This window comes from Puma concolor, chromosome D4 (assembly GCF_028749965.1).
Source record: "Puma concolor isolate L17-30 chromosome D4, mPumCon1.1.hap2, whole genome shotgun sequence".
Lineage (NCBI taxonomy): Eukaryota > Metazoa > Chordata > Mammalia > Carnivora > Felidae > Puma > Puma concolor.
The window spans coordinates 18,128,362-18,155,838 of record NC_141679.1 but is presented as its reverse complement, the minus strand read 5'-3'; the positions used below and the strand labels follow the sequence as shown (position 1 = coordinate 18,155,838).

General features: G+C 45.4%; 1 protein-coding gene across 3 annotated transcripts in view; it reads right to left on the bottom strand.

Moving 5' to 3' along the window:
* Positions 1 to 27,477, bottom strand: part of PCSK5 (proprotein convertase subtilisin/kexin type 5) — a 472,761-nt gene that overhangs the window by 90,957 nt on the left and 354,327 nt on the right. For all 3 annotated transcript variants that reach the window (XM_086685036.1, XM_086685033.1, XM_086685034.1), the window contains 3 exons: positions 14,081 to 14,183; positions 8,248 to 8,384; positions 1,079 to 1,285 (listed from right to left, as the gene is read on the bottom strand). In XM_086685036.1, coding sequence (XP_086541162.1) covers positions 1,079 to 1,285; positions 8,248 to 8,384; positions 14,081 to 14,183 — 447 coding nt within the window. The remainder of the gene's footprint in view (positions 1 to 1,078; positions 1,286 to 8,247; positions 8,385 to 14,080; positions 14,184 to 27,477) is intronic.

The following is a 27,477-nucleotide window of genomic DNA, read 5'->3' as shown; positions in this document are numbered from 1 at the left end:
CCTAAAAATTAGTGATCCTGAACATCTTTTAATGTGCTCGTTGGCCATGAATAAAAGTATTTATTTTTTTTTAAATGATTTATTTATTTTTGAGAGAGCACAAGTGGGGAAGGGGCAGGGATAGGGGGACAGAGGATCTGAAGTGGGCCATGTGCTGATAGCATTGAGCCCGATGTCGGGCCTGAACTCACGAACTGTGAGATCATGACCTGAGCCAAAGTTGAGGGCTCAACTGACTGAGCCACCCAGGCACCCCCATACTTTGTCTTTTTAAATCTGCCTTTCTAAATCCTTTTTTTTTTTTTTTTTTTTTTTTTAAGTTTTAAAGCCTATACTACATTAGTAAACACAAGCAGAAAAGGAATGAGTGTCTCATTTGTTCTACAAACATCTTGGAACTCTTTGCAGCATTAGACCAGGCATAATTCTTATATAGAGCAGAGAATGTCTGTAGCATTCTTAGAGCAAAGAAAGTCTGTAGCATTCTTAATGGAAAGGAAAAAAAAAAACAAAACACTACAAGTCCTGTTTTCTAATTTCTGTCTTCCCATGTACGATAAGGGATTGGGCAATAGCAGTAACACATGCAATTCATAGAACATTGAATATTTTCAAGGAGCTTTAGATAGGCTTATTTTCATTGGCTTCTCACAGGAACCATCGTGGTGCAATGCTCACCGTTTCACACATGAAGAAAACAAGGCATAGAAAAATTAGACTGATTTCGCACAGGGTCCTGTACCTAGTAATTGGGAAGGAGAACGTTGTCAGGACTTTTAGGTTCTTATCTGATTTTCTCTCCATTATATCGTGCCCACGAACTCTCAATTCAAGATCAGTTTCTCTGTGATTAGTTGCATCCCTGTGTCTCTGGAATGTGTCTTGGGGAACCCAGAGAAAGGTGTGAGGAGGGAGAGAGAGGAGCAGTCATCACCGTCCCCACTGCACATATAGTCACATAAAGTCATCCCGGGTGCCAACATTAAAACCTGGAACACAATGCAGATCTCTGGGACGTCCAGGGTATAGCTCCTCATGCTACATCCTGGTGCAAGACAGTGGCTCAGAGCAGACTTACCTTGTCCACACGCCAACTTCTGGCAGGTATGGTTGGTGGGCACTAGGAAGTAGCCTCCCGTGCATCGTACACAGATGTGTGCGTTGTGGCAAAGTTCACAGTTGTCAGGGCAGGGCAGGCAGGTGTGCCCCTCAGCAGGGTAGTAGCCTGCTGGGCAGCTCTCCCAACACTCCCCCTGATACAGGAAGCGCTCCTGGCCATGCTTATCTGAACAGACAGAGGGGCAAGAAAAAGAAAGAAAATGTACGAAATTAGCCAGGAAGCTAATATAACCTAAGATATATATATATATTTTTTAAATGATGTAACTGAGTATTTTGGCTCCTCGGGAACCAGGAGTATATAAGAATTCATTTAATGAAAAGTACAATATCTATATCCTTATAGTAGAAGACTTTTCATCGTGGGGAATAATTTTTCAACATTTTGTGTATTTGAGCCAATAGGGACTATTCCCTGGGATGTCACTGCAAAAGCAGAAACCACAATCCGTGGATAACTATGAGTCAGAGTGTGTTTCATCTTCCCAAGGGCTCCTTTTGGTATCTGTGCAAGCTGTCAGACTTGGGGGCAATAGAGATCCTGTGACAATAAACAAATGCTTACCGATAGAACCATTTTTGGAAGAGGGCAGTCTTTTAGAAAGAGTCTGAATTCTGTTGTCAAAATCACACGCTTGTGTTAACTGTCTAAAGTCTGAATTTTTGCAGAGGTACCAACTCCTATGAAGACAGTGTATTAAAGTGCTAGACCAAGCACAGCTTTTTGGTTCCTTGAATGGATTTTTGAAAGTCCTGAGCTTCTGACAACATTGGAGTCTACATGGAAAAAATAACCGTATGTCTAGTATAAGACTATGGGAATTTGGTTTGGGAGGGAATAGAAAATTCAAACCAATTATAAACTCACAGTTAACAAAAAAATCATTATAATAAGTGTGTGTGTGTGTGTGTGTGTGTGTGTGTGTGTGTGTGTGTATGACAAAATTAATATAGATGCTCCTAGAGGTCTCCTGCCCTCACCCTACTGGAGTCTTTGCGCTGAGTGTGTTTAGGTTATCGATCTTCTCTGAATCACGTCTCCCATATGCTCCTGCCTGTGCAGAACGGCTGACCTGTGTTACCCAAAATAGCCGGAGTCGGGTGTTCACTTGTGATCTACCACATGAAGATCCAGAACCATTGACCTTCAAGGTGCAAGGCTGCTGAAATCTGTGGATGAAGATAGCGCTAACTCCATGTTGCACATGCAGAATCTTAACATCAGTATAATGGATTGGACCACGTGAAATTGCAAACATTCACCTATTTTTGTGTCCGTACACTTGGCACTTTCAAATGATCTAATGTCATGTTTTGTCCTCAAATCCCTAGTTCAAATCCAACTTAAAAATCACGCCCTTGGATCCTGGGCTCTTCTCTGTTTGTGATTTCATGCCAGGAGTCTGCTGGTTCCCATGGGGCAAAGAAGATAAAGAGAACTGCCATAGGGGTGGTGCACACAAGTTGCTTCCCTCTACAACTATGAGTTGGGGGAACGTTATCCTTTAAGGGAAGGAGAATGTTTGGGAGGATATGATGTGCACTTGGTGATTCTACAGCTACACGTCAAAACGGAGCACAAACCCCCGATCTGGCGGAACATGGACTCTTGAGACCACAAAAGGGTCAACCTTCCAAGCCATGTTCTTCTCAGACACATTATGAAACCCTAGCAAACCCCATGTCCACCAAGATTCATTCAGAAAACATCCTGTTTTTCGGAGGGCCAAACTTCTCAGATATAGGTAGGAAGATTTGAAGAGAACAGTGAAAAGTATGGTATTGGCACAAAAACAGACACATAGGCCAACGGAATAGAATAGAGAACCCAGAATTGGACCCAAAAATGTATGGCCAACTCATCTTTGACAAAACAGGAAAGAGTATCCAATGGAAAAAAGACAGTCTCTTTAGCAAATGGTGCCGGTAGAACTGGACCACTTTCTTACACCATACACAAAAATAAACTCAAAATGAAGGAAAGACCTAAATGTGAGACAGGAAGCCATCAAAACCCTAGAGGAGAAAACAGGCAACAACCTCTTTGACCTCAGCTACAGCCATTTCTTACTCGACACATCTCCAAAGGCAAGGGAATTCAAAGCAAAAATGAACTACTGGGACCCCATCAAGATAAAAAGCTTCTGCACTGCAAAGGAAACAATCAACGAAACTAAAAGGCAACTGACGGAATGGAAAAAGATATTTGCAAATGACATATCAGATAAAGGGTTAGTATCCAAAACCTGTAAAGAACTTACCAAACTCCACACCCGAAACACATAATCCAGTGAAGAAATGGACAGAAGACATGAATAGACACTTTTCCAAAGAAGACATCTAGATGGTCAACAGACACATGAAAAGATGCTCAACATCACTCACCATCAGGGAAACACAAATCAAAACTACAATGAGATACCACCTCACACCTGTCAGGATGAGTAAAATTAACAACACAAGAGACAACAGGTGTTGGAGAGGATGTGGAGAAAGGGGAACCCTCCGGCACTATTGGTGGGAATGCAAACTGGTGCAGCTGCTCTGGAAAAGAGTGTGGAGGATCCTCAAAAAATTAAAAATAAAACTACCCTATGACCCAGCAATAGCACTCCTAGGAATTTACCCAAGGGATACAGGAGTGCTGATGCAGAGGGGCACTTGTACCCCAGTGTTTATAGCAGCGCTTTCAACAATAGCCCAGTTAGGGAAAGAGCCTAAATGTCCATCAACTGATGAATGGATAAAAAAAGATGTGGTTTATATATACGATGGAATACTACTTGGCAATGAGAAAGAAGGAAATCCTGCCATTTGCCGCAACGTGGATGGAACTGGAAAGTATTATGCTGAGTGAAATAAGTCAGTCAGAGAAAGACAGATACCGTATGTTTTCACTCATATGTGGATCCTGAGAAACTTAACAGAAGTCCATGGGGGAAAGGAAGGGGAAAAGCGAGGTACAAACAGAGAGGGAGGCAAACCACGAGACTCTTAAATACAGAGAACAAACTGAGGTTGGACGGGGGTTGGGGGGAGAGGAAAAATGGGTGATGGACATTGAGGAGGGCACTTGCTGGGATGAGCACTGGGTGTTGTATGGAAGCCACTTTGACAATAAATTATATTTTAAAAAATGAAGAGAACAGTGAGAAGCTCCTCCCTCTTCCATCCGGCAATTGCTGTACGTTCCCTACATCCTCACGCGACATCCCCCCCGGATCCAGAGGCTTGGCGACAGCCGGGCATATAATGAATTCTAAATACGTATTTGTTGAATGAATGAATGAATGAATGAGTGGCTAAGTGCATGAATATTTAGCAGTAGCCCTACTCTACATACCGATCTGGATCAGCAACCTAAAACTAAAAAGTAACGATGATGGGCTCAGATATCAGAAGCGATGTTCTCCCATCCCATTTGTATTATTCAGACATGGCTTTATTATTTGAACCACTTTGGGTATTACAATTTGAGTTTGAAAAACAGACTTGGATGGTCTTGGGATTTAAAGTACATGGACCCTGTAAAGGAGTTCACATAGATGCCTGGATCCTGGGCAGCTCTCCCCACAGGTCTGGTCCAGGGTTACACCAAGATTTGCTCACATTTCTAATAGCCTGGGTCGTATGGCAGCTCATTTAGCTCTGGCTGATAATTTGGATATCCCGTTGATCTAAATACCATGCATAAATGGCTGGCTACTTGCTCAGAGTCTCAGAATTTAAATTATTGTAATGATATATAAGAGGAGCTGGTTCTAACAGTAGAAGGGATATTTTTGCTGGGTGCTACACCTCATGTGATCATATGAAACAAGATATAAAGTGCAAGAAACTCTGAGAGGGGTTCCGATTGGCTTTCGTTTACACGTGAGAGCAATTCGCTATTTCCGGAGCATCTCTTACGGCTAAATTTCGTCACAAGAGAAGATAGACTCATGTGAAGATACCACATGTCTTCGGGAAGAAAGGAAGGTCGAAGGCGGAAGGCAAGAGGGGGAAAAAAGGATTGCGGGAAAGGATGAAAGAAAGGCCAAGGGACCCTGAAAATAAACCGTGTGAAGTCCACTTCAACGTGTTTCTTACTGTAGCTGCTGGGGTGGGGGGGGGGGGTCGATTTTAGCTTTGCGTTGGTTCAGTTTGGTAGAGAACAGATCGGGAAAAGAACTTCGAGTGAATCTTCACCAACAGAGCGGAGCTGGCAGTTGGCACCTCCAAAAGGATTCAGACCTAAATTCTTAACAGCATTACAATTGCACAAAGGTGAGATTTCTCCAGACTGATGGGAAACGCTGATGGTGTGTAGATGGGACTCCCTAGTCAGAGGGTTTCAGGGTTTTATTAAAGCCTGCGGATACGGAACTGCGTCTGTCCAATCATCCCTTGTTGTTAGCACTGTTTCACCTGCTGGCTGTGCTAATACAAGTATGAGAGACACCGTGCTCTTAAGAGGAGAGAACCCTCCTAATCAGAGCTTGCTCAACAGTACCCTCTCCAGCAAGCCTTTTCTGCTGGCTCATAGCTGAAAGTGATGCTTCTTCTCTGACTTGTGGTAGGATGCCTTCCTTCGTTTGGTCTTTAATATATTCTCGTTTTACAATACCTAACCACAACCCCCTCTGTTAGAGCGTCCACTCCTTGAGGGCAGGCGTCATACAGTCTTTTAGTGCATTTTCCACGGCAGCTCTGTGTAGCAACCTGTACGTGCGAGAGTTACGGTGCAATTTTGTGAAGACGGGAGCAAATCGACTTTTAGACAAAAAATGCAGAGGAGACATCAAAGCGTTTTATGTGTGGATTGGTCCACGTAATTACGGGATGCTGCAAACATTTCAGACATTTGTTCAGTATTCAAGTGAATCGTTAATTTTGTACTATGCGTGAAGATTTAGTAGGTTTCAAGTGTGCAAGGGATTTTGGATGCCGTCTTGTCTATGTGTCCCCTCTCCTTTTCTTTTCTTTTCTTTTCTTTTCTTTTCTTTTCTTTTCTTTTCTTTTCTTTTCTTTTCTTTTCTTTTCTTTTCTCTTTTCTTTTCTCTTCTCTTCCTTTCCTTTCCTTTCCTTTCCTTTCCTTTCCTTTCCTTTCCTTTCCTTTCCTTTCTCCTTTCCTTTCCTTTTTCCTTTCCTTTTTTCTTTTCTTTTCTTTTCTTTTCTTTTCTTTTCTTTTCTTTTCTTTTCTTTTCTTTTCTTTTCTTTTCTTTTCTTTTCCCTTTCCTTTCCTTTCCTTTCCTTTCCTTTCCTTTTTCCTTTCCTTTTTTTCTTTTCTTTTCTTTTCTTTTCTTTTCTTTTCTTTTCTTTTCTTTCTTTTCTTTTCTTCTTTTTTTCTTTTACAAACAAGGAGAGACTTAAAGAGGTGGAGAGACTGGTTTAATATCTTCTAGTTCATCAGTAACCAAGCAGGAAGTAGGTCCCCTCGTGGCTGCTTCTGGCATTCTTTCTCCTGAACCATTGATTCAGTTATATTGTGGGCCTTCCACCTGCCGAATGCTCTCCTCGCACTCGAGCTGGTGCTCGGTTAGACACTGTCCGCTGCTCTTATAGGACATAGAGCTTTACGGACAAGACAGATATCAAGTTTGAGGACACCTGTAAAGGGGTTAAGTGGAGGGTCTCAGGATACACGTATGGAGCAGTCCCAACTGAGACGGGAGATTGGGGCAGCCCTCATGGAGGGAATGAAGTTGACACGGAGACCTAAAAAGTAAACAGAGGCCAGGCAGACAGCGAGCGGGGAACATCTCCATTGAAACAGTTTTGCATCCCGAGAAATTCACATGCCCACAGGAGGAAGTAGGTGCAAATAATGAGTGGTAACAGTAGCAGTAAGGGTAGTAGTTAATATTTACTGAGTACTGTTCATGTGGCCAGCCTGGTTTTAAGTGATTTGGTATTTTATCTCATTTAATCTCATTTCATTTTCATAATAACCTTAAAAGTAGAAACCCTTTATCACCCTCTTCGAGATGAGGAAGGACACAGAAGGACCAGCCTCGCGAGAAAATTTGACATAGATCCATTTTGTTTACGTAAGAAACGCAAAAAAAAAAAAAAAAAAAAAAAAAAAATTAACTTGCACTAAGAAATGCATTGTCCCCCATTTTCCTGCAAATGCATGCTGCTCGCGATTTGTTCTTCATTTTTCTTGGCTTTATCACAAGCAAGAATAAAGATGAATCATTCTTTTTTCCCCGGGACAAAGCAAAAACAGAAGCAAGAACGAAAGCCCGGGTTGTTCTTTGAAAGTTTTCAATATTTAAGAAAAAGTTTATTTATTTTGAGAGAGAGAAGGAGTGGGAGGGGCAGAGAGGGAGGGATAGAGAATCTCAAGCAGGCCCCACGCGGGCAGCGCGGAGCCCTACGCGGGGCTTGAACACGCGAACTGTGAGATCATGACCTGAGCAGAAGCCAAAAGTCAGACGCTTAACTGACTGAACCACCCAGGTGCCCCTGAAATTTACCAATTCTTAAACACGGCTTAAATGTTAAAAGTATCATGGGAGTCAAATAAAATATGAACCTGACTCATGTGAGGTCAACGTTGGGGGCAGGCGTATGAGGGGAGTCAAGGGTCAACCTGCAGAGGACCTTTGAGATCATGGAGTATAATCCAGTGACAGCAGAGACTTAGACTTTTTAAGGTGCGACACAAAAAGTTCTATTTTTGTGTTGAAACCATTCCTTTGTTTCTACAGTAGGGCTCTAACAACTTCTAAATGGCATAGCTCAGGGCTGAAGAGGCCTTAACACAGCGTCTATTTCAATATTTCTCTTAAAGACTGAGTCCATCTTCCTTAACATCCTAGCTTTTCACTTTGACCTCAGGAAATCTTAGCTTCACTGTCTCATGTCTAACACCATGTCTGCATGACCTTTCTTTCCCCTTCTCCAGAAAGACACCTCGTAGCTTCTCTCTCATCTCCTTAGGGGCAGTGAGTCTGGGTCTACAATAATGTGAACTCGTTTCCTGACAAGAAGCAGAAGCTTCAAGGTCATACACACTCTCCAGTGAACGGCCGCCTAATAACCCCTTGTCCCCGGAGATGAGGCTTCTGAGTCAAAGCAAATTATGGCCAGTGGGAGAACAGGTTTGAAGAAAGGAAGAAGAGAAGAGCCGGATTTCCTCACCTACTCCACAGGAAGTGCAGTTGGAAGGCTCATTTCCTTGGCATTCTTGGCAGGTGTAATGGCACAAATGGCATTGGTTCTGAAATTCAAATTTCCCTGAGGGACATTTGAAAACGCAGTGGCCGTTGTCAAAAACCCTAGAGAAAGAGCAGATTTCAGAGTTTGTAAGGGTGACTTTCTGGAATGGCTGTAAGTGTTAGGACATGTGGTGTTCACGTTTCACTGCACAGACTTGGTTTCATCATTCCAGAAACAAGGGCGAATGCCTGGGACTGATCATCTTAGAACATGTGGAATATTAGTCATGTACCCATCCTTGGCCCAAGGTTTGGACCCAACAGCAGGCATGCCAGAAACTGGCTCAGGATGCAACCGTGATTCTGGTTCCAAACAAGCTAACCAATGCCTGCAGGGATTAAACCCATATTGTGGGGCCCGGCCAAACGTAGTCAACAATCAGATGGAGGTCTTTAAACTTTCAAGACATTAAATAGGCCTCTGGATCCAGAGGCCTTGGAGAAAATATTATTCCTTTAGTTATCAGCATGCCCACGCTTTACAAGGGAGATGTCAACATCAAGGGCTCTCAAAGGGTAGAACGAAACACTGTCCTGTAGCTTACATGCTACTTATAAACTTGGCCTATGCATATGGCAAGTGATCAATGAACTGATTTTGAGTGTCATTTTTGCAAGCACTTCTTGACGTATCAAGTACCATTTTTTTTTTAATTTTGTTTGCAAACACCTACAAGGACCCCCCCCCCCAGATGGGATAGCGTGTGGGCTTATAAAACCTTTGACTTTATACACATACAATCCATATCACAGTATTTTCATCGTTTTGCTTCTTTTCTTCCTTTGCAAAGTAATTCCAAGAGCAAATGTGGTTAAGTAAGTGGTAGCCAAGAATTTGGCTCTTTCAGATGCAAAATGTTCCCCAAGTGCTAGAGTCAGATAGGTAATATGGATAGATGGAGTGAGCTGCAGGGCTGCACCCCCAGAGTTTCTAATTCAGTCGTCTTTGGGGGAGGGAGCTGAGAATTTGTGGTTTTTCAATTCCTGGGTGGTGCTCATGCTGCTGGTCTAGGGAGACATTTTGAGAGCCGCTGTTTTCCCTTCAGCAGAAGAATGAGACAGAATGGAGTACTGTGGAATCTGTTAAATGATTCCTAAGTAACACCGGCGGTGCCCAATTGGGTCCGTTAGAGCTTCCTTCCGGTAGTCGTTACTGTATCCCTTGTGAGGTGAACTGAGCCTGTAGTGCGCCTGTTTCCCCCGAGGGTGTGACGTTGGCATCCAGGCCTGAGAGAGTGGAGGGCCTGTCAGCAAAGGTAAGGCTTCTTTCTCTCTCTACCACCTCCTTCCACCCGAGCTGGATGTATCGTGGAAGGTCAGGTGTAGGCCCGGGGTGCCCTGGCTTGGCTGAATCCCACCGTTTCCATAGCTAGAGGCAGCCCTGAACTGGAAATGGGCATTTCAGTCACAGGTTGGGAGGAAGTTGGAGCAGGAGCAAGGCGACCTGACCTAGCGTGTTGCTTGCAATCTTCCAATGCGTCGCCCCGAAAGCCCGTGTCATTTGCATCTGTTGGGAACAATGGGAAAGCCACCTGGTTCTTGGGTTCTCCGCCTTTCAGGTTCTGGTCACCATCCCCAGCGCTCCTGGAGTGAGCCATCCTTTTGGCCACTGCAGAGCCCGGAGTCCCAGCCCTAAACAGACACGTAGGCACATCTGTTCGTCCGTGTCAAAACAGATGCCCTGCACCATGGTGTATGATGAGAAGGCTGTGCTCCCAGCCCAGACTTGAGTTGACGGCACTAATGCGAACTGGGAATATCCCAGCCCCACCCTGGCTCTGGTTTCTGAGCTAGAAGATTTTTCAAGGGATATTTGGATGGGACTATCAAAAAAAAAAAAAAAAAAAACCACCAAAAAAACCAAAAAAACCTCCCTTTAAGAAAAACTGCGTAAGAGCTTTCTGAGGTTTTTAAACAAGGAAGCTGCTAGACGCTCTCCTGGAAGGGAGAATGGGGACATTTATTTGTGAGGATTCTGCCCCCCCCCCCCCCCCCCCCCCCCCCGCTAAACACAGTTGAAAAAGGGATGAAAAGTATATCATCATGTTTGTCTTTTATAGAAAGAGATGACGGATTTGTTTAGGGGGAAATCATTTCTCTTGGGAGAGGTGATCTAATACTCTCCATGATGGGAACCATTTAGAAGCATCCAGAACGTGGGGGTGGTGGGCTGGAGAGCGAAGCCGATGGTGTAATACTTCTGTGTTTATGTATGGAGGAGGCTGCATTTCTCACTTGAGTACTTGATTTTAAGGAAATGCCAAGCACATAATTGTGCTTTGAAATACCTGCTTTCATATCGACCCTAAGGAAAGCACAGGAGATATACACAGTTTGTTGTTGTTGTTGTTTTAATATAAGAACGCGATTCTTTTTAGAGATCTAAAAAGAGAAGGAAAACCGTCATGCTTAGGTAAAGGCACTGAATTACATCATCCCCTCCATCCCCCATCCTCGTCAAGGAAAACTGCTAAGGAGCTTGAGAAAAGTACCATTTTAAGTGGCACAGATTTTTCCACTGACAGCAACAAATCTTCCCTAATGTAGGAGAATAGATACCCCGCTCTGGGCTCCATGGGGCTGATGACAATTTCCTTTAAAGCCAACTCAAGCCATCTCTAGGACAGCCAGTCATCCAATCTGTGGATTTCTGAGAGAGTCAGGCCAGCTAATCTCTGCAGGGGAGGCATTTCTTCTCCCAAGTCACACATGTTCTTAGCCTTTTCGTAAGCAGCGAACCATTTCAGAGCAGTGAACAGCGCTTATGGAAAGGAAGGACTTGGCAAAACCGAGTGCTAAAGAGTTGGGCAGAGGTAATGTTCTCAATATTGGCACTAAATTTTCTAGACATCCAAGTGTGTGTGTTGTGTGTGTGTGCACACGCGCGTGTGCGTGTGATGGAATTGGAACAGAAGAGCTGGAACGTCAGGGTTAGCTGATCCTCTCTGCTGGTTATTGGTTTGGCCTAAATAAGCTATCACAAGGGCCCTTAGTATAATTTCTTGGTTCTTTAATGTTAAAGCAATGAAATCTGGCCAGAAAAGTCTTTCTTTACCCCTGAATGCAGTGAAACAGGTCAAACAAAACATTTGAGGGTGGGTCAGAACAAAAGTAACTTTTAATGCTTTTAATGAGTTCATCGGGTCTATCACTCCTTCAGTTCTGGGTTGGGCAACCAGCTTGGGCCATCAAGATCATGGCCTTGCAAGGGTGAGCATGTTGTTGCAAGTGCCGAAGGGGGCACTCGCTTCCTGCAAATTTTCAGTGGTCTCTAAGATGCTAAACCCAAGAGTTTCTGGAAATGTAAAGAGAGAACTAGAATATGAAGAGAGGGCTTCCTAAAGTTTGATTTCCTAAAGTTGGAAGTTATTTGAACTTCAGGATTACATTATTTTTTAAAAATGTGTCAAGGGAAAATGTAAACATACTTAAAATAAGTATACATACAAGACGTAACAGTACCCTTCCCCCTGTATTCACCTCGCAATTTCAGTACATGGCCAATATTTATATTCCCATCAATTTACTTCCCTCCCATATTATTTTGAAGCGAACCCGTATTTAAATATTAACACTCCTCTCCTAGATAAAAACTCCTTTAGGGATGATCTTTTCTCTACCAGGACTAGAGCTATCCCAAAGCTTAAGGCGAGGAAGAGACTCCGACAAACCCACTGTCCTGATTATTCTGTGTGTCTCCTTACCCCTAACGCTTGCGTCAGATCCATTTTTTGTCATTCTCTGTCCTGCTGTGTCCTGTGCCCACTGGAAACTGCCTTCCTGAGCTCTTTACCTGAGCTACCTGTAAGTATTCGTCGACCTTGCACCTAACTCAGAGCTGGACACAAAGCAGGTGCTCCAGACCATCTTGAATGGATCTGATTCCACTCAGGGAAACGCTTTGGAAAAGACTTAAGAAAAATACGTTGCTGCCCAAATAAGTCAACACCATCATCTTTCAAAATAGTTTTTTTTTTTTTTTTTTTTCTCTTCATCCTTGTTCTGGGAAAATGCAGGTGAACAAGAGTCAGGTGAACAAGAGGTAGTTCATTGCCAAGACATGATGCCCTTTCTTGCACATATTTGCAAGTTATTTTCCTCAAGGAAGAGACATGAGCAAAATGGAGTGCTCAGGGAGACGAGCAAAATATTCTTCCTGGGAAACAAGATGTCCTTGAGAGGACACCTTAACTCAAGATCCACGCACACGCTTTTCTTTCTCCAAGAGCTAAATCATGGGCTGCTTAAGACAGTTACACTACCCCAATGGCCGTGGAGCTGTATCTCCTTTCGTGTACCAGTGGGTTTCAGTTTTTTAAATGGCTAGTTACGGTCGTAGAGTTTTTTTCTCACTTTTGATGAGCCTCAGACAGTCATGACTCCTGCAGTATATCCTGGACGATGGTAGCTGCCTTAGTAAACGAATGCTAGTAAGTTCCCTTAGTTCAAAGTTGTCCAAACATGGAGTGGAATTTGACTGTTGATGCGGTAAGGAGTTAGGAGAAAGAGGACGCATATTCAGAATGATGTCTCTACCTAAGACTATGTCTTGAAACTGCTTTAAGGCAAACCCAATATTTAGAGGCATAGATATCTTGAAGAGACCTTTGGAAAATGTCACCGCAGTTAGCACTGAAAGTTCTTAAAGCAGTTCTTGTGTGCCTGTTCCCTTTCCTCCCTCCATCTCTGCCTTCCTTCTTTCTCCTCCTGAGGGAGCTATTTGGAAAGCCAAGCCCATGATGTTGATTACACACTTTATCAAATTCGATTCAAGGCACATGTCTTGAATTGTTACTGTGTGTTGATCACTGTGGGGGAAGAGGGAGACTAACCCACACGATTCCCTCTCAGGATATTCTAGTCCTGAGGACAAGTGAAATGAAATGGCGGTTGTCCAAAACAGAGGGAATGTCCATCCTAGGGATTCACCTGATGCTGGAACAGCCTCATCATACTGGTCTGGAGAGAGACTGCTTCCTACGTATTTAGCAGAGTGGTGATGGGGCTATTCATTCGAACATTCAGTCGGCCAAAATATTAAGTGCTCCACTCAGAGGAGTGTTGACCAAGAGTCCAACAGGCTTCCAACTCTCTCCACTAGAAATTCCCAGTGGATTAGCAGAGATCCTCGTCCCATTCCAATACTTGTTATTTCCCCATCCATTCAGCTACCAAACATTTATCGAGTGCCTACTGTTTTCCTTGCACTGTGATAGGTGATGGAGATACAAAGGTGAGTATTTCAAGGGACTTAGGGAAATACAGCCCATCTATAGAGATACCGAGATTTGTAACTTAATGTTTCAGAATGTCACCGGTGCTCTTATAGAAGTTTATACAGAGCACAGGAAAATGTAAAGAGGAGAAGGTTAATTCTGCGAAGAGGTCAAAATACCTTTGTAGAATAATTCACCCTTGAACTGACTCTAGAAAAATGAGTAGATATTTGATCAGCAGATGGAGATAATGGGTGTGCAGAAGGGGTTGCAGTTGTCAAAGGCACCGTCGTCTTCATGGATGAAAGCCTCTCTAGTGTCCAGGGAGCTGGTTCTGGGAGGGGGTACTGGGCATCATGGAGAGAAGATGTTACAGAGGTGCGCTGTGGCCAGACCGTGGGGAGTTTTTGTGTCATGGAAAGGTGTTTGGTTCTTTTTCCTGCAGGCCCAAGGGGGTGTCTTTAAGGTCGTAAACGCCTCCTCTCTCCAACCTGCCACCCATGAGCTCCCAACCACAGGAGGTACTGAAAGGCCACTCACCTTGTGACAGGGCAGCCAGTGCAGTCTTCCTGAGTGGGCCCCCAGCACTTGGCACACGAGGCGTCACAGATCTGGCAGTGGCCATGCTCATCGATGTATTCTCCTAGGGAACAAAACCTAATTGTTTACCTCGTTTCCACATGGCAGCGCTGCCTCGGCCGTCAGTCTGAGAGCAGCCAGATCGCTCCGTGGCTGCCCGAAAGCAATGGAAACAACACAGAGAGGAGACCTTGGATGGCTTCAGTTGCCGGTCCTAAGTCCTGACCTTATAATAACAACTGCTCCTCTCCCAAGGGCCTCGGAATTTGGAACCTCAAAAAGTTATGAGGCAATGACATAATTTTGGATCTAGTCAACATGTGTTACGGATTAAATAAGTACAGAGAGGCCAAGGGGGGCTTCTCATAGGACCCCTTTACTGAGCTCCTTCTGACTTGCCTGTTAACGGCTGAGAATGCTTGGACCCCAGAGACCTCCGTTACAGCCTTGGTTCAAGTCAAGCAACAAGCAGGACCCACCCACAACTCTGGGGTTATTATGGTAACTAGTCAAGAAGGGGAGTCAAAGCTTGGGTAACATTTGACAGATGTGAGCTGCATCTCACCCCGAAAGAGTAACAATGAAGAGATAGCCACAGAATTCTTCACTTATTTGGAAAGTATCCTTCCCAAGGAAAAACACATAGGAGGCCTTTCCACTGAAGCACGTGTAGCTTCCCAAACTTCTTCTGAACATGTAAGAAATTACTCTCCCAGCAAAGATGGTGGGGACAAGCCAGCCTCTTTGAAGGTGATCATCCAGTGATAAACCAATGTTGGGTCTCATTGAACCCAACCCTCTACTCACACTACACAACGTCTTCTCCCCCCACGGTCCTAGAAGAAATCGAGAAGTTTCTTTAGTCTGATCCCAAGAGTCACTCTGTATGGTTTGGAAACCAATCACGCACAGAAAACATGGCTTCAGATTTCAGGAGAATCACTCCACCCCCTGTAAGTATGTCTGAACATTGTCAATCTGAGATCCAGCCAGAATAGGGAGGTAGCAGTTCCTCACGCATGGTTTAACCAAGTCTTACTGAAACTCGAAGATTTGCTGCCTGATTTATTGTAGTTGCTTTGAAGCCATGGAAACATAGACTTGACTGGTGAGAAATTGAAGGAAGTTCACCCCTCTGCATTGTCCCATGGCTTTATTGAACTAGGTAAGCTTACTAGGTGAGGTAACCTTAGATATATAAATCCTTCCCTTGCCCTAACCACAAAAATGAAAATGAGGCGGCAGGGAGATTTTGTCCTTCTATACAGAAAAAGCCTTTGATGTAGTTACTCTGTGAGTTTTGTTAACTAAAGGGGAAAAGTAAATATTCGGAGCAACGCAATTATCTAATAGCGGCATATCCTGCACATCCCAGACTCTGTTCTTTGTTGCTCGGTCGTTGCCAAGGAATCTGATATATAACTTTTCATTTTTTTTGAAAGAAAAAATATAACTTTTCATTTTTTTATTTTTGAGAGAGAGGGAGAGAGAGAGACAGAGACAGAGCACAAGCAGGGGAGGGACAGAGAGACAGAGGGAGAATCCAAAGCAGGTTCCAGGCTCTGAGCCATCAGCACAGAGCCCGACGCAGGGCTTGAACTCATAAACCGTGAGATCATGACCTGAGCTGAAGGTGGTCGCTTAACCGACTGAGCCACCCAGGCGCCCCTGATATATAACTTTTAGAATGGAACCATAGTTTTTAGCTCAGGAGTGACTCCCGGGAGCCCAATGCCCCAAAGAGTGAGTACCCAGTGGGGGCAAAGAATGCAAACGTGCAGGTTGTTCACTGCACAAGGTGCCTGTCCCAGTGGCCATGTGGAAGCAGAAATCCAGCCCATGTTCATCTCACCAAGCCACGCACTCTGGTTTGGCTGTCTCTGCCTCTGCCCCTGTAGGGGACACCTTTTGCTAATTCACACAAAGGTATTAGAAATGGACAAATTGCATTCTTGGTCATCAGAAAGCTTGGTTTCCAAGGGAGAAAAAAGCTGGGACTTCTGTCTAGTAGGAATGGGTGATTTCAAGTTGAGACTGCCTCATTCAGTATAGGCCTCATGTTTTTTGTTTTTTTTTTTTTTTTTTTTTTTTCAACGTTTATTTATTTTGGGGACAGAGAGAGACAGAGCATGAACGGGGGAGGGGCAGAGAGAGAGGGAGACACAGAATTGGAAACAGGCTCCAGGCTCTGAGCCATCAGCCCAGAGCCCGACGCGGGGCTCGAACTCACGGACCGCGAGATCGTGACCTGGCTGAAGTTGGACGCTTAACCGACTGCGCCACCCAGGCGCCCCTAGGCCTCATGTTTATATGGCCTTTTATTTATTCAGGCTCCCCATTCTACCTCCTAATGATTGCCCTTGCTGTAATCTCTTCCACTTTTGTCACAGTGTGACTTTTGCCACAACCAACTGAGTGGTGATTATCAGTCCAGACACTCACAAGATAAAGGCAGACCTGGTAGAAAGGAGCAGATCTTGCCTACGTTGCGAATGCTAATAATTTGTGTTTACGGAGCTGGATGGTCGCTATGTATCTTTCCAAAGGCATGTGCCGAGTGGAAGAGGAGTGAGGGATGGTTTCCAGAGGCTTCCAAACCCAAAGAAAGTGTATTCTAGAGGAACGTAGGATCATAGATTATTCATTTGTTCATGCATTCGTTCCATGGACACTTTTTGAACATCTATGTGCTGGGTAGTAGGTGAGATTTAGACATATACAAACAGAAAAGAGCCTGCTCTTCGGTCCTCAAGGATTTTTGAGAAGAATGATTTGAAAAGAGATCGTTATAATCTAAATGCTAGCCGGTAGCCTTTCACTTCCTTGGACAGTCTAGATTAACATCTAGAACAGAAAAGCAAAGGCATACACACCAGATTGTCTGCTCTACTGGTACTTTACCTTGACATTCACGCCTATAGGAACAGACACAGGGATTTGTTTTTCCGAACTCTTGATAGCCATCCACCTTAATTTCCATGGTGTATTGGTTGCAACACAAAGGTAGGATTTTAAGCTAAATGCACCTTGCTCTGCTAAATCAAATGCTATTTAGATAGTTCTGAGAGTTTTTCCATTTCTATACCCAAAGTCTCCTTTGTAATTACAGAGGATACATGGTTAGGTCAAGCAAATGTTATCCAGATAGTGCTGTAAACATTTAAAATTCTCTGTAACTCTTATTTGCCTCCTCATTGGCTTCCATAAGCCAGTAGGTGGCACTGATACCTTGGCTTTGTACTTGATCTGCTCAACCACCTTAGATCGAATCGTCACTTGAAACTGCCCCATGTCTGAGATTTCAAATAACCCTTCCAACACACCCTTCTAATGTTACACTACGACTCTAGCTCACCCCGCTTGATCATTCTTTTATTCACTTTTCCAGTTACCTCTTATATTTCTTACTGGGGCTAGGCCAAAACTTCCCAAGACCCAAGTTCCAGAATTCCAAATTCTTTCTCAGAAGGTGACCTCACTTCCTAATTTGCTGATGAGGTACTGAGTTTCTCCAGCATCCTTTCTCTCAATGCCAAAATTCCTCCCTCTCTCTTGATTGTTCACTGGTCTCTTCTCTCCATGGAAGGTATGTACCTTATTCCTAGCCATTGTTGGCTGTCCACCTCATGTTCTGGAACTTTCCCCACAATGGTTTTCCACCAGCCTCTTTGCCTTCAATCATTTCTTCACATCTCCCATCATCCTCCTATCTACAAAAGTTCTCCCTAAGCTAGACCTTCCCAAGCACTTTTCTTCCCTGATGACTGACTCTTAAAACATGTTTTTCCTTCCTACCACTTAGACCCAAAATGGAGAAAACCTTCATAACCTTGACGCTTATGTAAGTGAGTCAGCGTGGGACAGCTTAGCTGTGCACCTCTCTCAAGCCTGCATGCCTCCTAACTTTAGAGCAAGTGCTGGCTTTAGAACAGACGAGAATCGAGGGACCTGCCCCGATTTTTATGATTATGTAGATGTCCAATTAGTTACAGAAACAACTGTCCCCAACCCCAGCCCTTGCAGGCACAAGTTTCCCACTGCACATTTGAAACCAAAAAAAGCCAGATTCCAAGGACATAGTGGAGTTGCTTTTTTTTTTTTTTTTTTTTTTTTTTGGTTGTTGGAGCAGCAAATTCTTGTCATCTGTCTTCATTGCACAATGAAACTAAATGTTTATGACAGGCGTGATATACAAAATTCTTGGAAAAAAATCACTTGTAGCACAGACTTCAGGGGCCAATATTTTGTTCTCCACCTCATCCTGCAAGCTCTTCCTTCTGGTGTCTTCATCTATTATTCAGTCCAAATTATCTTTCTAATGTGATCACAAAAATTCCATTCTCCTTTTAGTTACTTTCTCGTCTCATCCTGTAATAGTTCGAAGGACAGAGAGGAAGGGGTGTCTCCTGGGGAGAGGTGATGTCTCAAAAGTTGAAGACATCGCTTAGAAAGGCATACTTCTCCACTGAAAAATTTACAAGAGGGGCGCCTGGGTGGCTCGGTCGGCTAAGCATCCGACTTCGGCTCAGGTCATGATCTCACAGAATGTGGGTTCGAGCCCTCGTCGGGCTCTGTGCTGACAGCTGGGAGCCTGCTTCAGATTCTGTGTCTCCCTCACTCTCTGCCCCTCCCCTGCTCAGAGCCTGGAGTCTGCTTTGGATTCTGTGTCTCCCTCTCTCTCTGCCCCTCCCCTGCTCGCGTGCTCTTTCTCTCTCCAAAATGAATAAACCTTAAAAAATTAAAGAAGAAAAAAAAGAAAAATTTACAAGGAAGTGGCTGTTCTACCTCTTGATCACATTGCCCGGCATGTTTGTGTTAACGGATCCAACTTACAAGTAAACTTTATGAAATCATCCAGAATAATAGGTAAGCATTTATTACGTCATCCACAGCTACCAAACATGATGGAGACTCACATAAGAATAATTTTTACGCAGGGGCGCCTGGGTGGCTCAGTCAGTTGAGCGTCCGACTTCGGCTCAGGTCATGATCTCACGGTCCGTGAGTTCGAGCCCCGCGTCGGGCTCGGTGCTGACAGCTCAGAGCCTGGAGCCTGTTTCAGATTCTGTGTCTCCCTCTCTCTGACCCTGCCCCGTTCATGCTCTGTCTCTCTCTGTCTCAAAAATAAAGGTTAAAAAAAATTAAAAAAAAAAAGAATAATTTTTACGCATACATGGCCGGGAGACCTTCCTTCCTCCTACAGAAGGGCTAGGCTTTCTTGTGTACTCTGTAATAGCCTTTATGGACTGGAACCAAATTTTTTGCAGCATTTAAGAAAACACACGTTGTATACATAAAAATACTAAATAAATTAATAAACCCATAAGTAGATAGCGATGTGAGCGTGAAACAACTTTTTAGCAAGGGTGATTTGTAAGAGAGAATGCGAAGAACATTTGATGAGACATTAGCCGTTTGGTTTGGGTCTGGTTATTTCAGGGAGCAACCTCGGGATCCTGAATTATCTGGAGGCTTCTGTGTACGTGCTTTGTCACCAGATGCCAGGGAATCATGGAGTGTGACTTCCCCGAAAGACTCTGCAGCCGCAGGCACTAACCAAGTGCCGCTATTTCTTTGCAAGGATGCCAATACCTAGTTTCCAACTTAAGATACCGCTGTGTGAAGACGGTGTCCGTGAAAAGAAATCCATGCACTTGTTACTTTTTACCAGCTATAATTAATACTCAGGAACACTTTCAAGTTATATACTAATGAAATAATTCGGTTTTTAAAGCCTCGTTGAGCGTGACATTTTATGGCCAGGCTCAAAGTCTGAGGCCGTCCAGGGAGCCGGCAGCATCTTCGCTTACGAGTTTACATAATTGTTCAGCCTTAAAAAGGAAGGAAATTCTGGCACGTGCTACGACATGGATGGACTTGGAAAATGTTAACGCTGAGCGAAATAAGCCGGTCACCAAAGAACAAATGCTGTGTGTTTCCATTTATGTAAGGTACCTGGGGTGGTCAGGTTCAAAGGGCCAGGAAATAGAATGGAGGTTCTTAGGGGCTTAGGGGGAGGGGGACATGAGTTATTGCTTAATGGGTACAGGATTGCACCTGGGGAAGATGGAAAAGTTCTGGAGATGGATGAGTGGTGGTGTGACTATAATAAGGACCAGAACCATATACTAATAATGGTTAAAAGTGTAAATTTTATCTTAGAGATACTGCCCCTCCCCCTTGCCCCAAACAAGTCTATACACCGAGTTTGTTCCTTACCAGGCCAATACTGAATTTTAACCCAGAACCTCAGGATCGTCTGCCCTGTGGGGATGTGTCCAGAGAGCACCAACCATCTTGGGGAGCCAGTGTGTTGAACTGCGTCTTGGGAGATGTCCTGTGCTAATGGAGGTCAGTGGATAAATGGATAAAGCTCACGAAAACGGAGACATCTGGCTGATGGAATCCTCGGGTTTTGTTTCGTTTTGTTTGTTGTTGTTGCTCCCTTTGGGAACTAGAGGCAAACTAAACATCCAGCAGGTAGAAAGAGAGGTCTGTTCCCACAGCCTGGAGGTGTCTGGGAGCCACCGCTGTCCCATTTTGCCCTCTCAACAGTGACTTCCCTCCCACCCAGGCTTTTCTGATCGACCGGACTTCTCCTTCCCGGTCCCCTTGCTTTTTTTAATTCTCAGATGCCCTGCAATGCTACTCTGGTGCCCCCATGGGTTGGCGCCCCCGCAAAAAAAAGGATGGATCGTGAATTGTGGATCCAACACACGTGCAAAGGTTTGGTTTCCTCCCGCCTGCGTGTTGTCCAAAGAGCAAGGAATTAAGAGTTGATCCTTTTCGGGGCGTCCGACTTCGGCTCGGGTCATGATCTCGCGGTCCGTGAGTTCGAGCCCCGCGTCGGGCTCTGTGCCGACGGCTCAGATTCTGAGTCTCCCTCTCTCTCTCTGACCCTCCCCCGTTCATGCTCTGTCTCTCTCTGTCTCAAAAATGACTAAACGTTAAAAAAAAAATTAACAACAAAAAAAAAGAGTTGAGCCTTTGCGTGTCCACCGTTGTTTGGTCCCTGACCACAGTCAGGCTGCTAAAAAAAAAAAAAAAAAAAGCGTATCCAAAGTGAAGCTTTGGCCAACACACCTGAACGTAGTGGTGATGTAGCAATCACCACTACATCGGTGAAGTTTCCATTCACCAACACCCGCTGTATTACGTTCTGTTCTATATAACGTTTAATCCAGACAACAGCCCTTTTATGAATGAGAAACGGAGGCTCAGAGAGATGAAACATCTTGCATAAATTAATTCGGCTAGGTAAGTGACAGAGTTGGGCTATGACCCAGGTATGTCTTAGCCGGAGTCCAGACTCTCTTCTGCAGTGTTTCCCTGGTATGGATTCAATTCCCTTTTTGGCGTTCCGAGTAGCTTTGCTATTTATAAAAAAAAAAAAAAAAAAAAAAAAAAAATGGACCTTGAGCACAAGCCTGGTCTGAAGCGTTTGGTGAGGTAAGGGTATCGGAAAGGAATTCACTGTAAAAACAAATGAACTTTGAGCCGGCACATTGTACAGAGCAAATTTCCTCAATGATTGAAAAAACTCTCCAAATTTATTTCCTCTGAGAAAGTGGCCAGTATTTATTAAAAGGCAATTCTGTTTATCCCAAATTGAGAGTTTTACAAGCAGTTTGGTCTGTCCACTAGATTAGAAGCTCCTGAGAGGAAACCCAAATGGTATTTTTGAATGAATAAAATAATTAATTGGCGCTCTGCACAGGAATTTTCTATACTGCTTTAACTGCTGTCCGAAAGCAAAATAAACGGGCTCCTCAGAAATCATTTATAACCAGAATTATAGTAATCTCTCTCTGCTCCTCCAATTTATATGAAAATCTAGTATAGATGGATTGGTCCTTGTATATCTTTTCCTCAATTAGGAGAATTTTGCATTGCCTCTGTGTTTGTGAAACTCCCTCTAAGTTCTAGCTTAAGGATGCTAAAATTGAAAAGACACTGAACAGTTGGTTGTAAAACCAGACACAAGAGGGGACAAAAGGCGTGAGTGTGATTAGTATCTGCAATTAAATAAAATAAATAAAGCCTTTCATCGAAACTGCGGGATCATGAATACTTCCTGTAAGTACAATATGGTAGATGGAAATCGATTTATTGCCCATTTGAGGTGTGTAAAATGTCTTGCTGGTCTCTTTATTTGGTGGGCTATCTTTATTATTTCTGAAAGTGAGCCTGGAATTTTTTTTTTTCAACGTTTATTTATTTTTGGGACAGAGAGAGACAGAGCATGAACGGGGGAGGGGCAGAGAGAGAGGGAGACACAGAATCGGAAACAGGCTCCAGGCTCTGAGCCATCAGCCCAGAGCCTGACGCGGGGCTCGAACTCACGGACCGCGAGATCGTGACCTGGCTGAAGTCGGACGCCTGCCTAACCGACTGCACCACCCAGGCGCCCCAAGAATTTTTTTTTTAAGTTGATTGATTTATTTTGAGAGACAGAGCACATGCACGTACAAGGGAGGGGCAGAGAGAGAGGGAGAGGGAATCTCAAGAAGGCTCCACGCTCAGCATGGAGTCCGACAAAGGGCTTGATCCCACGTCGGCAACATCATGACTTGAGACGAAATCAAGGGTCGGGCGCTTACCTGACTGAGCCACCCGGGTGCCCGGAGCCTAGAATTTCTACAGATTCTCTAGTGCACTCAGTCCCCCTAGTCTTTGGGTTTGATGCTGTCCCAATGCTCCCACCACTTGTGGCCACAGTGGGACCGCTCCCCTGGGGGAAACTGTACATTATCCGATGCGTTCACAGCGAGGGGACCCGGGGGTCAAGATACAGGGACACAAGTGGGTGACCGTCATTTGAAAGAATGACTCATTTACCTTTTGGAAAACGTCACCGATGACCCGAGGCAGGTCACACTTGGGCAAGGGACACCGAGGCAGACTAACCGAGAAAGGGAATGACTTGGGTGGACAGAGCTCCCGTGTGCACCCCAGTGAGCACTGTGCTATGGAGCCCGAAGGGCTGTTCCGCATCCTTTCACTCTGGAGGTGATGAAGGATGGCAGGTGAAACTATCAGGACCATCGAGCCTTCCCGACGCTCTCGAACTAAACAGGAGTTTTCGCATGCAGATCAGATCGGTTAAAGCCTAAAAGCCTTCCCTGAGGAGCTTAAAACCCAATGTTCTCCGTGGTGGTTGGGGTCCTGGAACACAGGCATGAGGATGAGGCTTGTTATCCTCCACTTTCGTTTCTATGGTGACCCAGGGAGCCTCCCTAACCCACGGTTATTACTTGCTCTTAAACCCTGCAAAGTACAGCTGCTGGCCCGTCCCCCATGCCAGTACCCCAAGGGAGGGAACATCCTCAAATTATCCTCCTTTTCTTCCTCGGCAGCCACAGGCTGCAGAAATGTTGGCTCCAACTTTCTTTTCCGGCGCTCCCTTAGTCTTTCCTCAAGCCTAACCTGCTGGTCTAAAGCATTGCAGCCTAATTGCTAATTAAGAGAAAGGGGAAGCTCCTGGAAGGAGGAGGAGTTTGCATCCCAAGACCTAGGGCTCCGTCCGTACGGTAGCTCTGTAGCTAGTAATTGGCTGTAGCTGGTAATTGACACGCAGCGTTTTATGGGGTCATCATTAACACTGCCCGTTCACAGGCAGTTCATGCTGCCTTCTAAGACATCTGTTGGTTTGCCTGGCGATGGGTCTGAATGGAGCACAGCACCCAGAATGCCTCAGCCCCTTAGTGACCGGGTAGGCATTTGATTACTCGGGATGCCATATGTTGTATCGGGAGTGACCAAATTGTGCTTTCTAAAAAGCCCAAGTACGCATATCAAAACCAAGGGGGGCGGGGTGAACCAAAGTACCTGTGTGCCCGCCGCAGGCCAACCAACCTAGTAGGAAGCCCTGGGGTTGGGCAAAGACACAAATGTTGGAGTCATCCCCGGCTGGGTTTGATGTGGGCTTCTTTCTCCAACTATCTGACGGGAAGCAAATCGCAGATTTCCCTGACATTCTTCTCCGGAGAATCGCGGACAGTCTCTCACAGGACGTGGTGAGGATCAAACGAGGAAACAGACCCCAGCACCCGGCCCAGCGGCTTTCGGAATATTAGTGACCATTATCAGGTACTGGGGGTAGGTTAGCTCATTGCACCTCCAGTAATCACGTGGGGTAGGGCCGTCGGCCTCATTTGCCAAAGTAAGGAGTTTCAGCATCGAAATGTTAACTCTTGACGCTTGGCTCAAACCCCGGATCCCAGATCGAGCCTTCCCTAAACCCCCCGAGGGCACTTGAAGACTCAATTGGCTACACAGGGTGATGGCCATGAGGCAGCTACTCTTGCTGACCCTGTGGATGGAGAACAACCACCTCTCAAGGGAAATCAGCTGCAAGATAGCCACCCACGCAAGTTAGTGGTTATAAGCCGCCCTTTGGAGACAGCCTCCTGCATCAGAGAGAAGCAAGGCAGCGCTTCCCTGCGCCCTGCGGCCACGGCGCTGCCCTTTTCGGGCTGCTGAGGCGAGAGTTTGTCAGAAGTAGGTGAACCGTGGGGAGCCGGGGCCCACAAAGCGGCCTCTTCCCGGCAGAGTTTCACCCCGTCAGGTTCTGGACGTGGGGTTCTTGGCTCTGCGACGGAGCTGGCACCACGCAAGCCCTGACTACCTGTGTCTTCAGGTGAGTGGCCGGGGATAGACTTGCTTCCAGGCTCGGTGGGTGTCAGGACAAGTCAGTTTCCTCTCTGTCTCAGGGAGGGTGGAGCCCGTCCACAGATGGAAATAAACACGGGGGCAGGCCCCTGGGTGGCTCAGTCAGTTAAGTGTCTGAGTCTTGATTTCAGCTCAAGTCACTATCTCACGGTTTGTGAGTTCGAGCCCCGCGGCGGGCTCTGTGCTGACCCACCCTACCTGTGTTCTCTCTCTCTCTCTCTCTCAAAATAAATAAATAACTTAAAAATATTTTTTAAAAATGAAAATGGGCCAGTATTGTTAGGCTGTGAGTGTATGTGTTCTGTGTGTGGGGACGGGGTGGGGTCCCCAGCCATGGGGCAGAAGGTCTCACCCCCCAGGTGTCAGAGACAGAGAGTCTCAGGTGTTTCCCTACCTACCAACCCCCTTCTGTACTGCGGACAGTCTCTCCTAGAATGTGAGATTCTCATAAAGACGTCTATATGGTTTGCATCTTATCAGAGTTTCAGACTCGGTCCAGAGCATGGAATCTGGGACTGAAACCTCACTGGGTCCCACCATAGGCAGAATGATACCCCCCACCTCTTCAAGATTCCTGTACCCCCGCCCCCCCCACCCCCCGTGTGCTTAGATGACTGGGAGGGGAGAAACAGGGTACAGGTGAAGTGCATGTATCTGGAACAGGTGTCCTAGACGGGAAACTTGGGGCTGCCTTGTGCCGGTTGTGTGAACTTGCACAAGTAATAGAACCTCCGTCATCTCCTCTGTAAAATGGAAATAATCACAGCGTCATAAAATTGTCAGAAGGGTTAAATCGGTGAATACGTGAGGTGTACTTTAAAAGATAACAGCACACAGTCGGTTCTCCATCAAAGTTAGCTGTTACGGGTCCAGGGGGCACAACCAGGTCCCTTAGATAAGCAGCACAAGAGACTGCACAAACCTTTAGAGACACTCCAAGCTCAAGTCCCTTCTTACTGTATGGGTGGCTTCGAAAAAATTATTTCACCTCTCTTCGGCTTTTAAATTTTTAAGATTTAAAAAATTTTAAAAAAAAAATTTTTTTTTTTTTTTACGTTTATTTATTTTTGAGACAGGAGAGACAGAGCATGAACGGGGGAGGGGCAGAGAGAGAGGGAGACACAGAATCGGAAGCAGGCTCCAGGCTCCGAGCCATCAGCCCAGAGCCCGAGGCGGGGCTCGAACTCACGGACCGCGAGATCGTGACCTGAGCTGAAGTCGGACGCTCAACTGACTGAGCGACCCAGGCGCCCCTTAAATTTATTTTTGAGAGAGAGAGAGAGAGAGAGAGAGTCCGCATCCAAAGCAGGCTCCAGGCTCTGACTGTCAGCACAGAGCTCAACGTGGGGCTTGGACCCATGAACCGGGTCTATTTACTGCGTGGTAAATAGAAACAAAATATCTAGGGAAGATTTCATTCCTCCACCACTGTTCAGGGACCGCTTAGACGAACGGACTCTAATTTTAGTAACCATTTTATTCACTTTCAACAACTCAACAGGCGTGGTCCTGTGTAATGAGCACCGAGCTGTAGTCTGATCTATTCAGGAAAATGGCAACCCTCTGCCTTTTCACTTGCCACCCTAAACCTACAATTCTAGAACTATTAATTGACTAGAAAATTGTGGGCACCCCAAACCAATATTTGCCAATAGAGGAACAACTGACGTGCTTTTTGGGTCAGCATTATCCCTCCCTGTCATCATTCCAGTTGCCTTTCGGTGATATTGCTTAGCAATAACATACAGTTGTGACTCTAACTGGTCTTTATTCCACTCTTACCGCAGTGGTCAGGAATTGCTTACGAATTGATTTGTACAACCTTAACATAAACTCAAGAGATGTCTCTTAGGCGTTATTAATCTCATGAGAGGGCTCTGGCCCTATCAAAATATTCCAGAATGGTAGGACTCGATGTGCTCTGGTCTTTCCTTGTACCTTGATGCCTTGATAATCTCCTTTAAGCGTCCAGCATGGACCTCTGCGTGCCAACCACCCTGTTGAGAGCCTTGGTCTGGGGTGAAATGGCAGCCTCTACGTCCCTCTGCCATATAGACCTGAGAACTTGCCTTCTCCACCTCGTCCTACAGAGACGGAGACCTCCTGTAGAGAACAGAGGAGGACCTTGCGAAAACCCTTCGCGTTCCTCCAGCGACAAACAGCTCTGGGAAGTCTATAGGAGCCTCGAGAACAATTCGGTTCCTCTGGGAGAAGAGCCAGATTGGCTGCAAGGTAGGCACCTCAGTATTTGAGGTAAGATCAAAGTCTCCTCCCTTTGGTCTAAGCTCTACACTCTCCTTCCAGCCCCAGCCCCGGCAGACCCTTGGCATCTCCCCAAGGGACCGTAGCACCTTCCTGCCCTGGTTACATTGCTGTCTGGGGGTGGGGGCTCTTCGATGTTTCTAGGCAACAGGGGGGCACTCAAGGTAACAGCCTGGGCCCCATAATTGGGGGTCCTGGGCCTTTAGAACTCAATTCTTGGCTTAGGTCTGCAGCTGCCAGGCAGCAAGGCGGGGCTCCGTGTCCTGGGCTCAGGAAGCCTGGAACTCCATGGAAACTCAGTTCCCATGATCCCTGCAGGCCTAACTGGTGAGTCAGGCTCTCCTCCCCTTCCCAAACTCCCTGCAGGGGCTGTCTGACCTGCTTTGACTCCTTTTTGCTTTCAAGGTTGCTCTTGATTCTCCTCT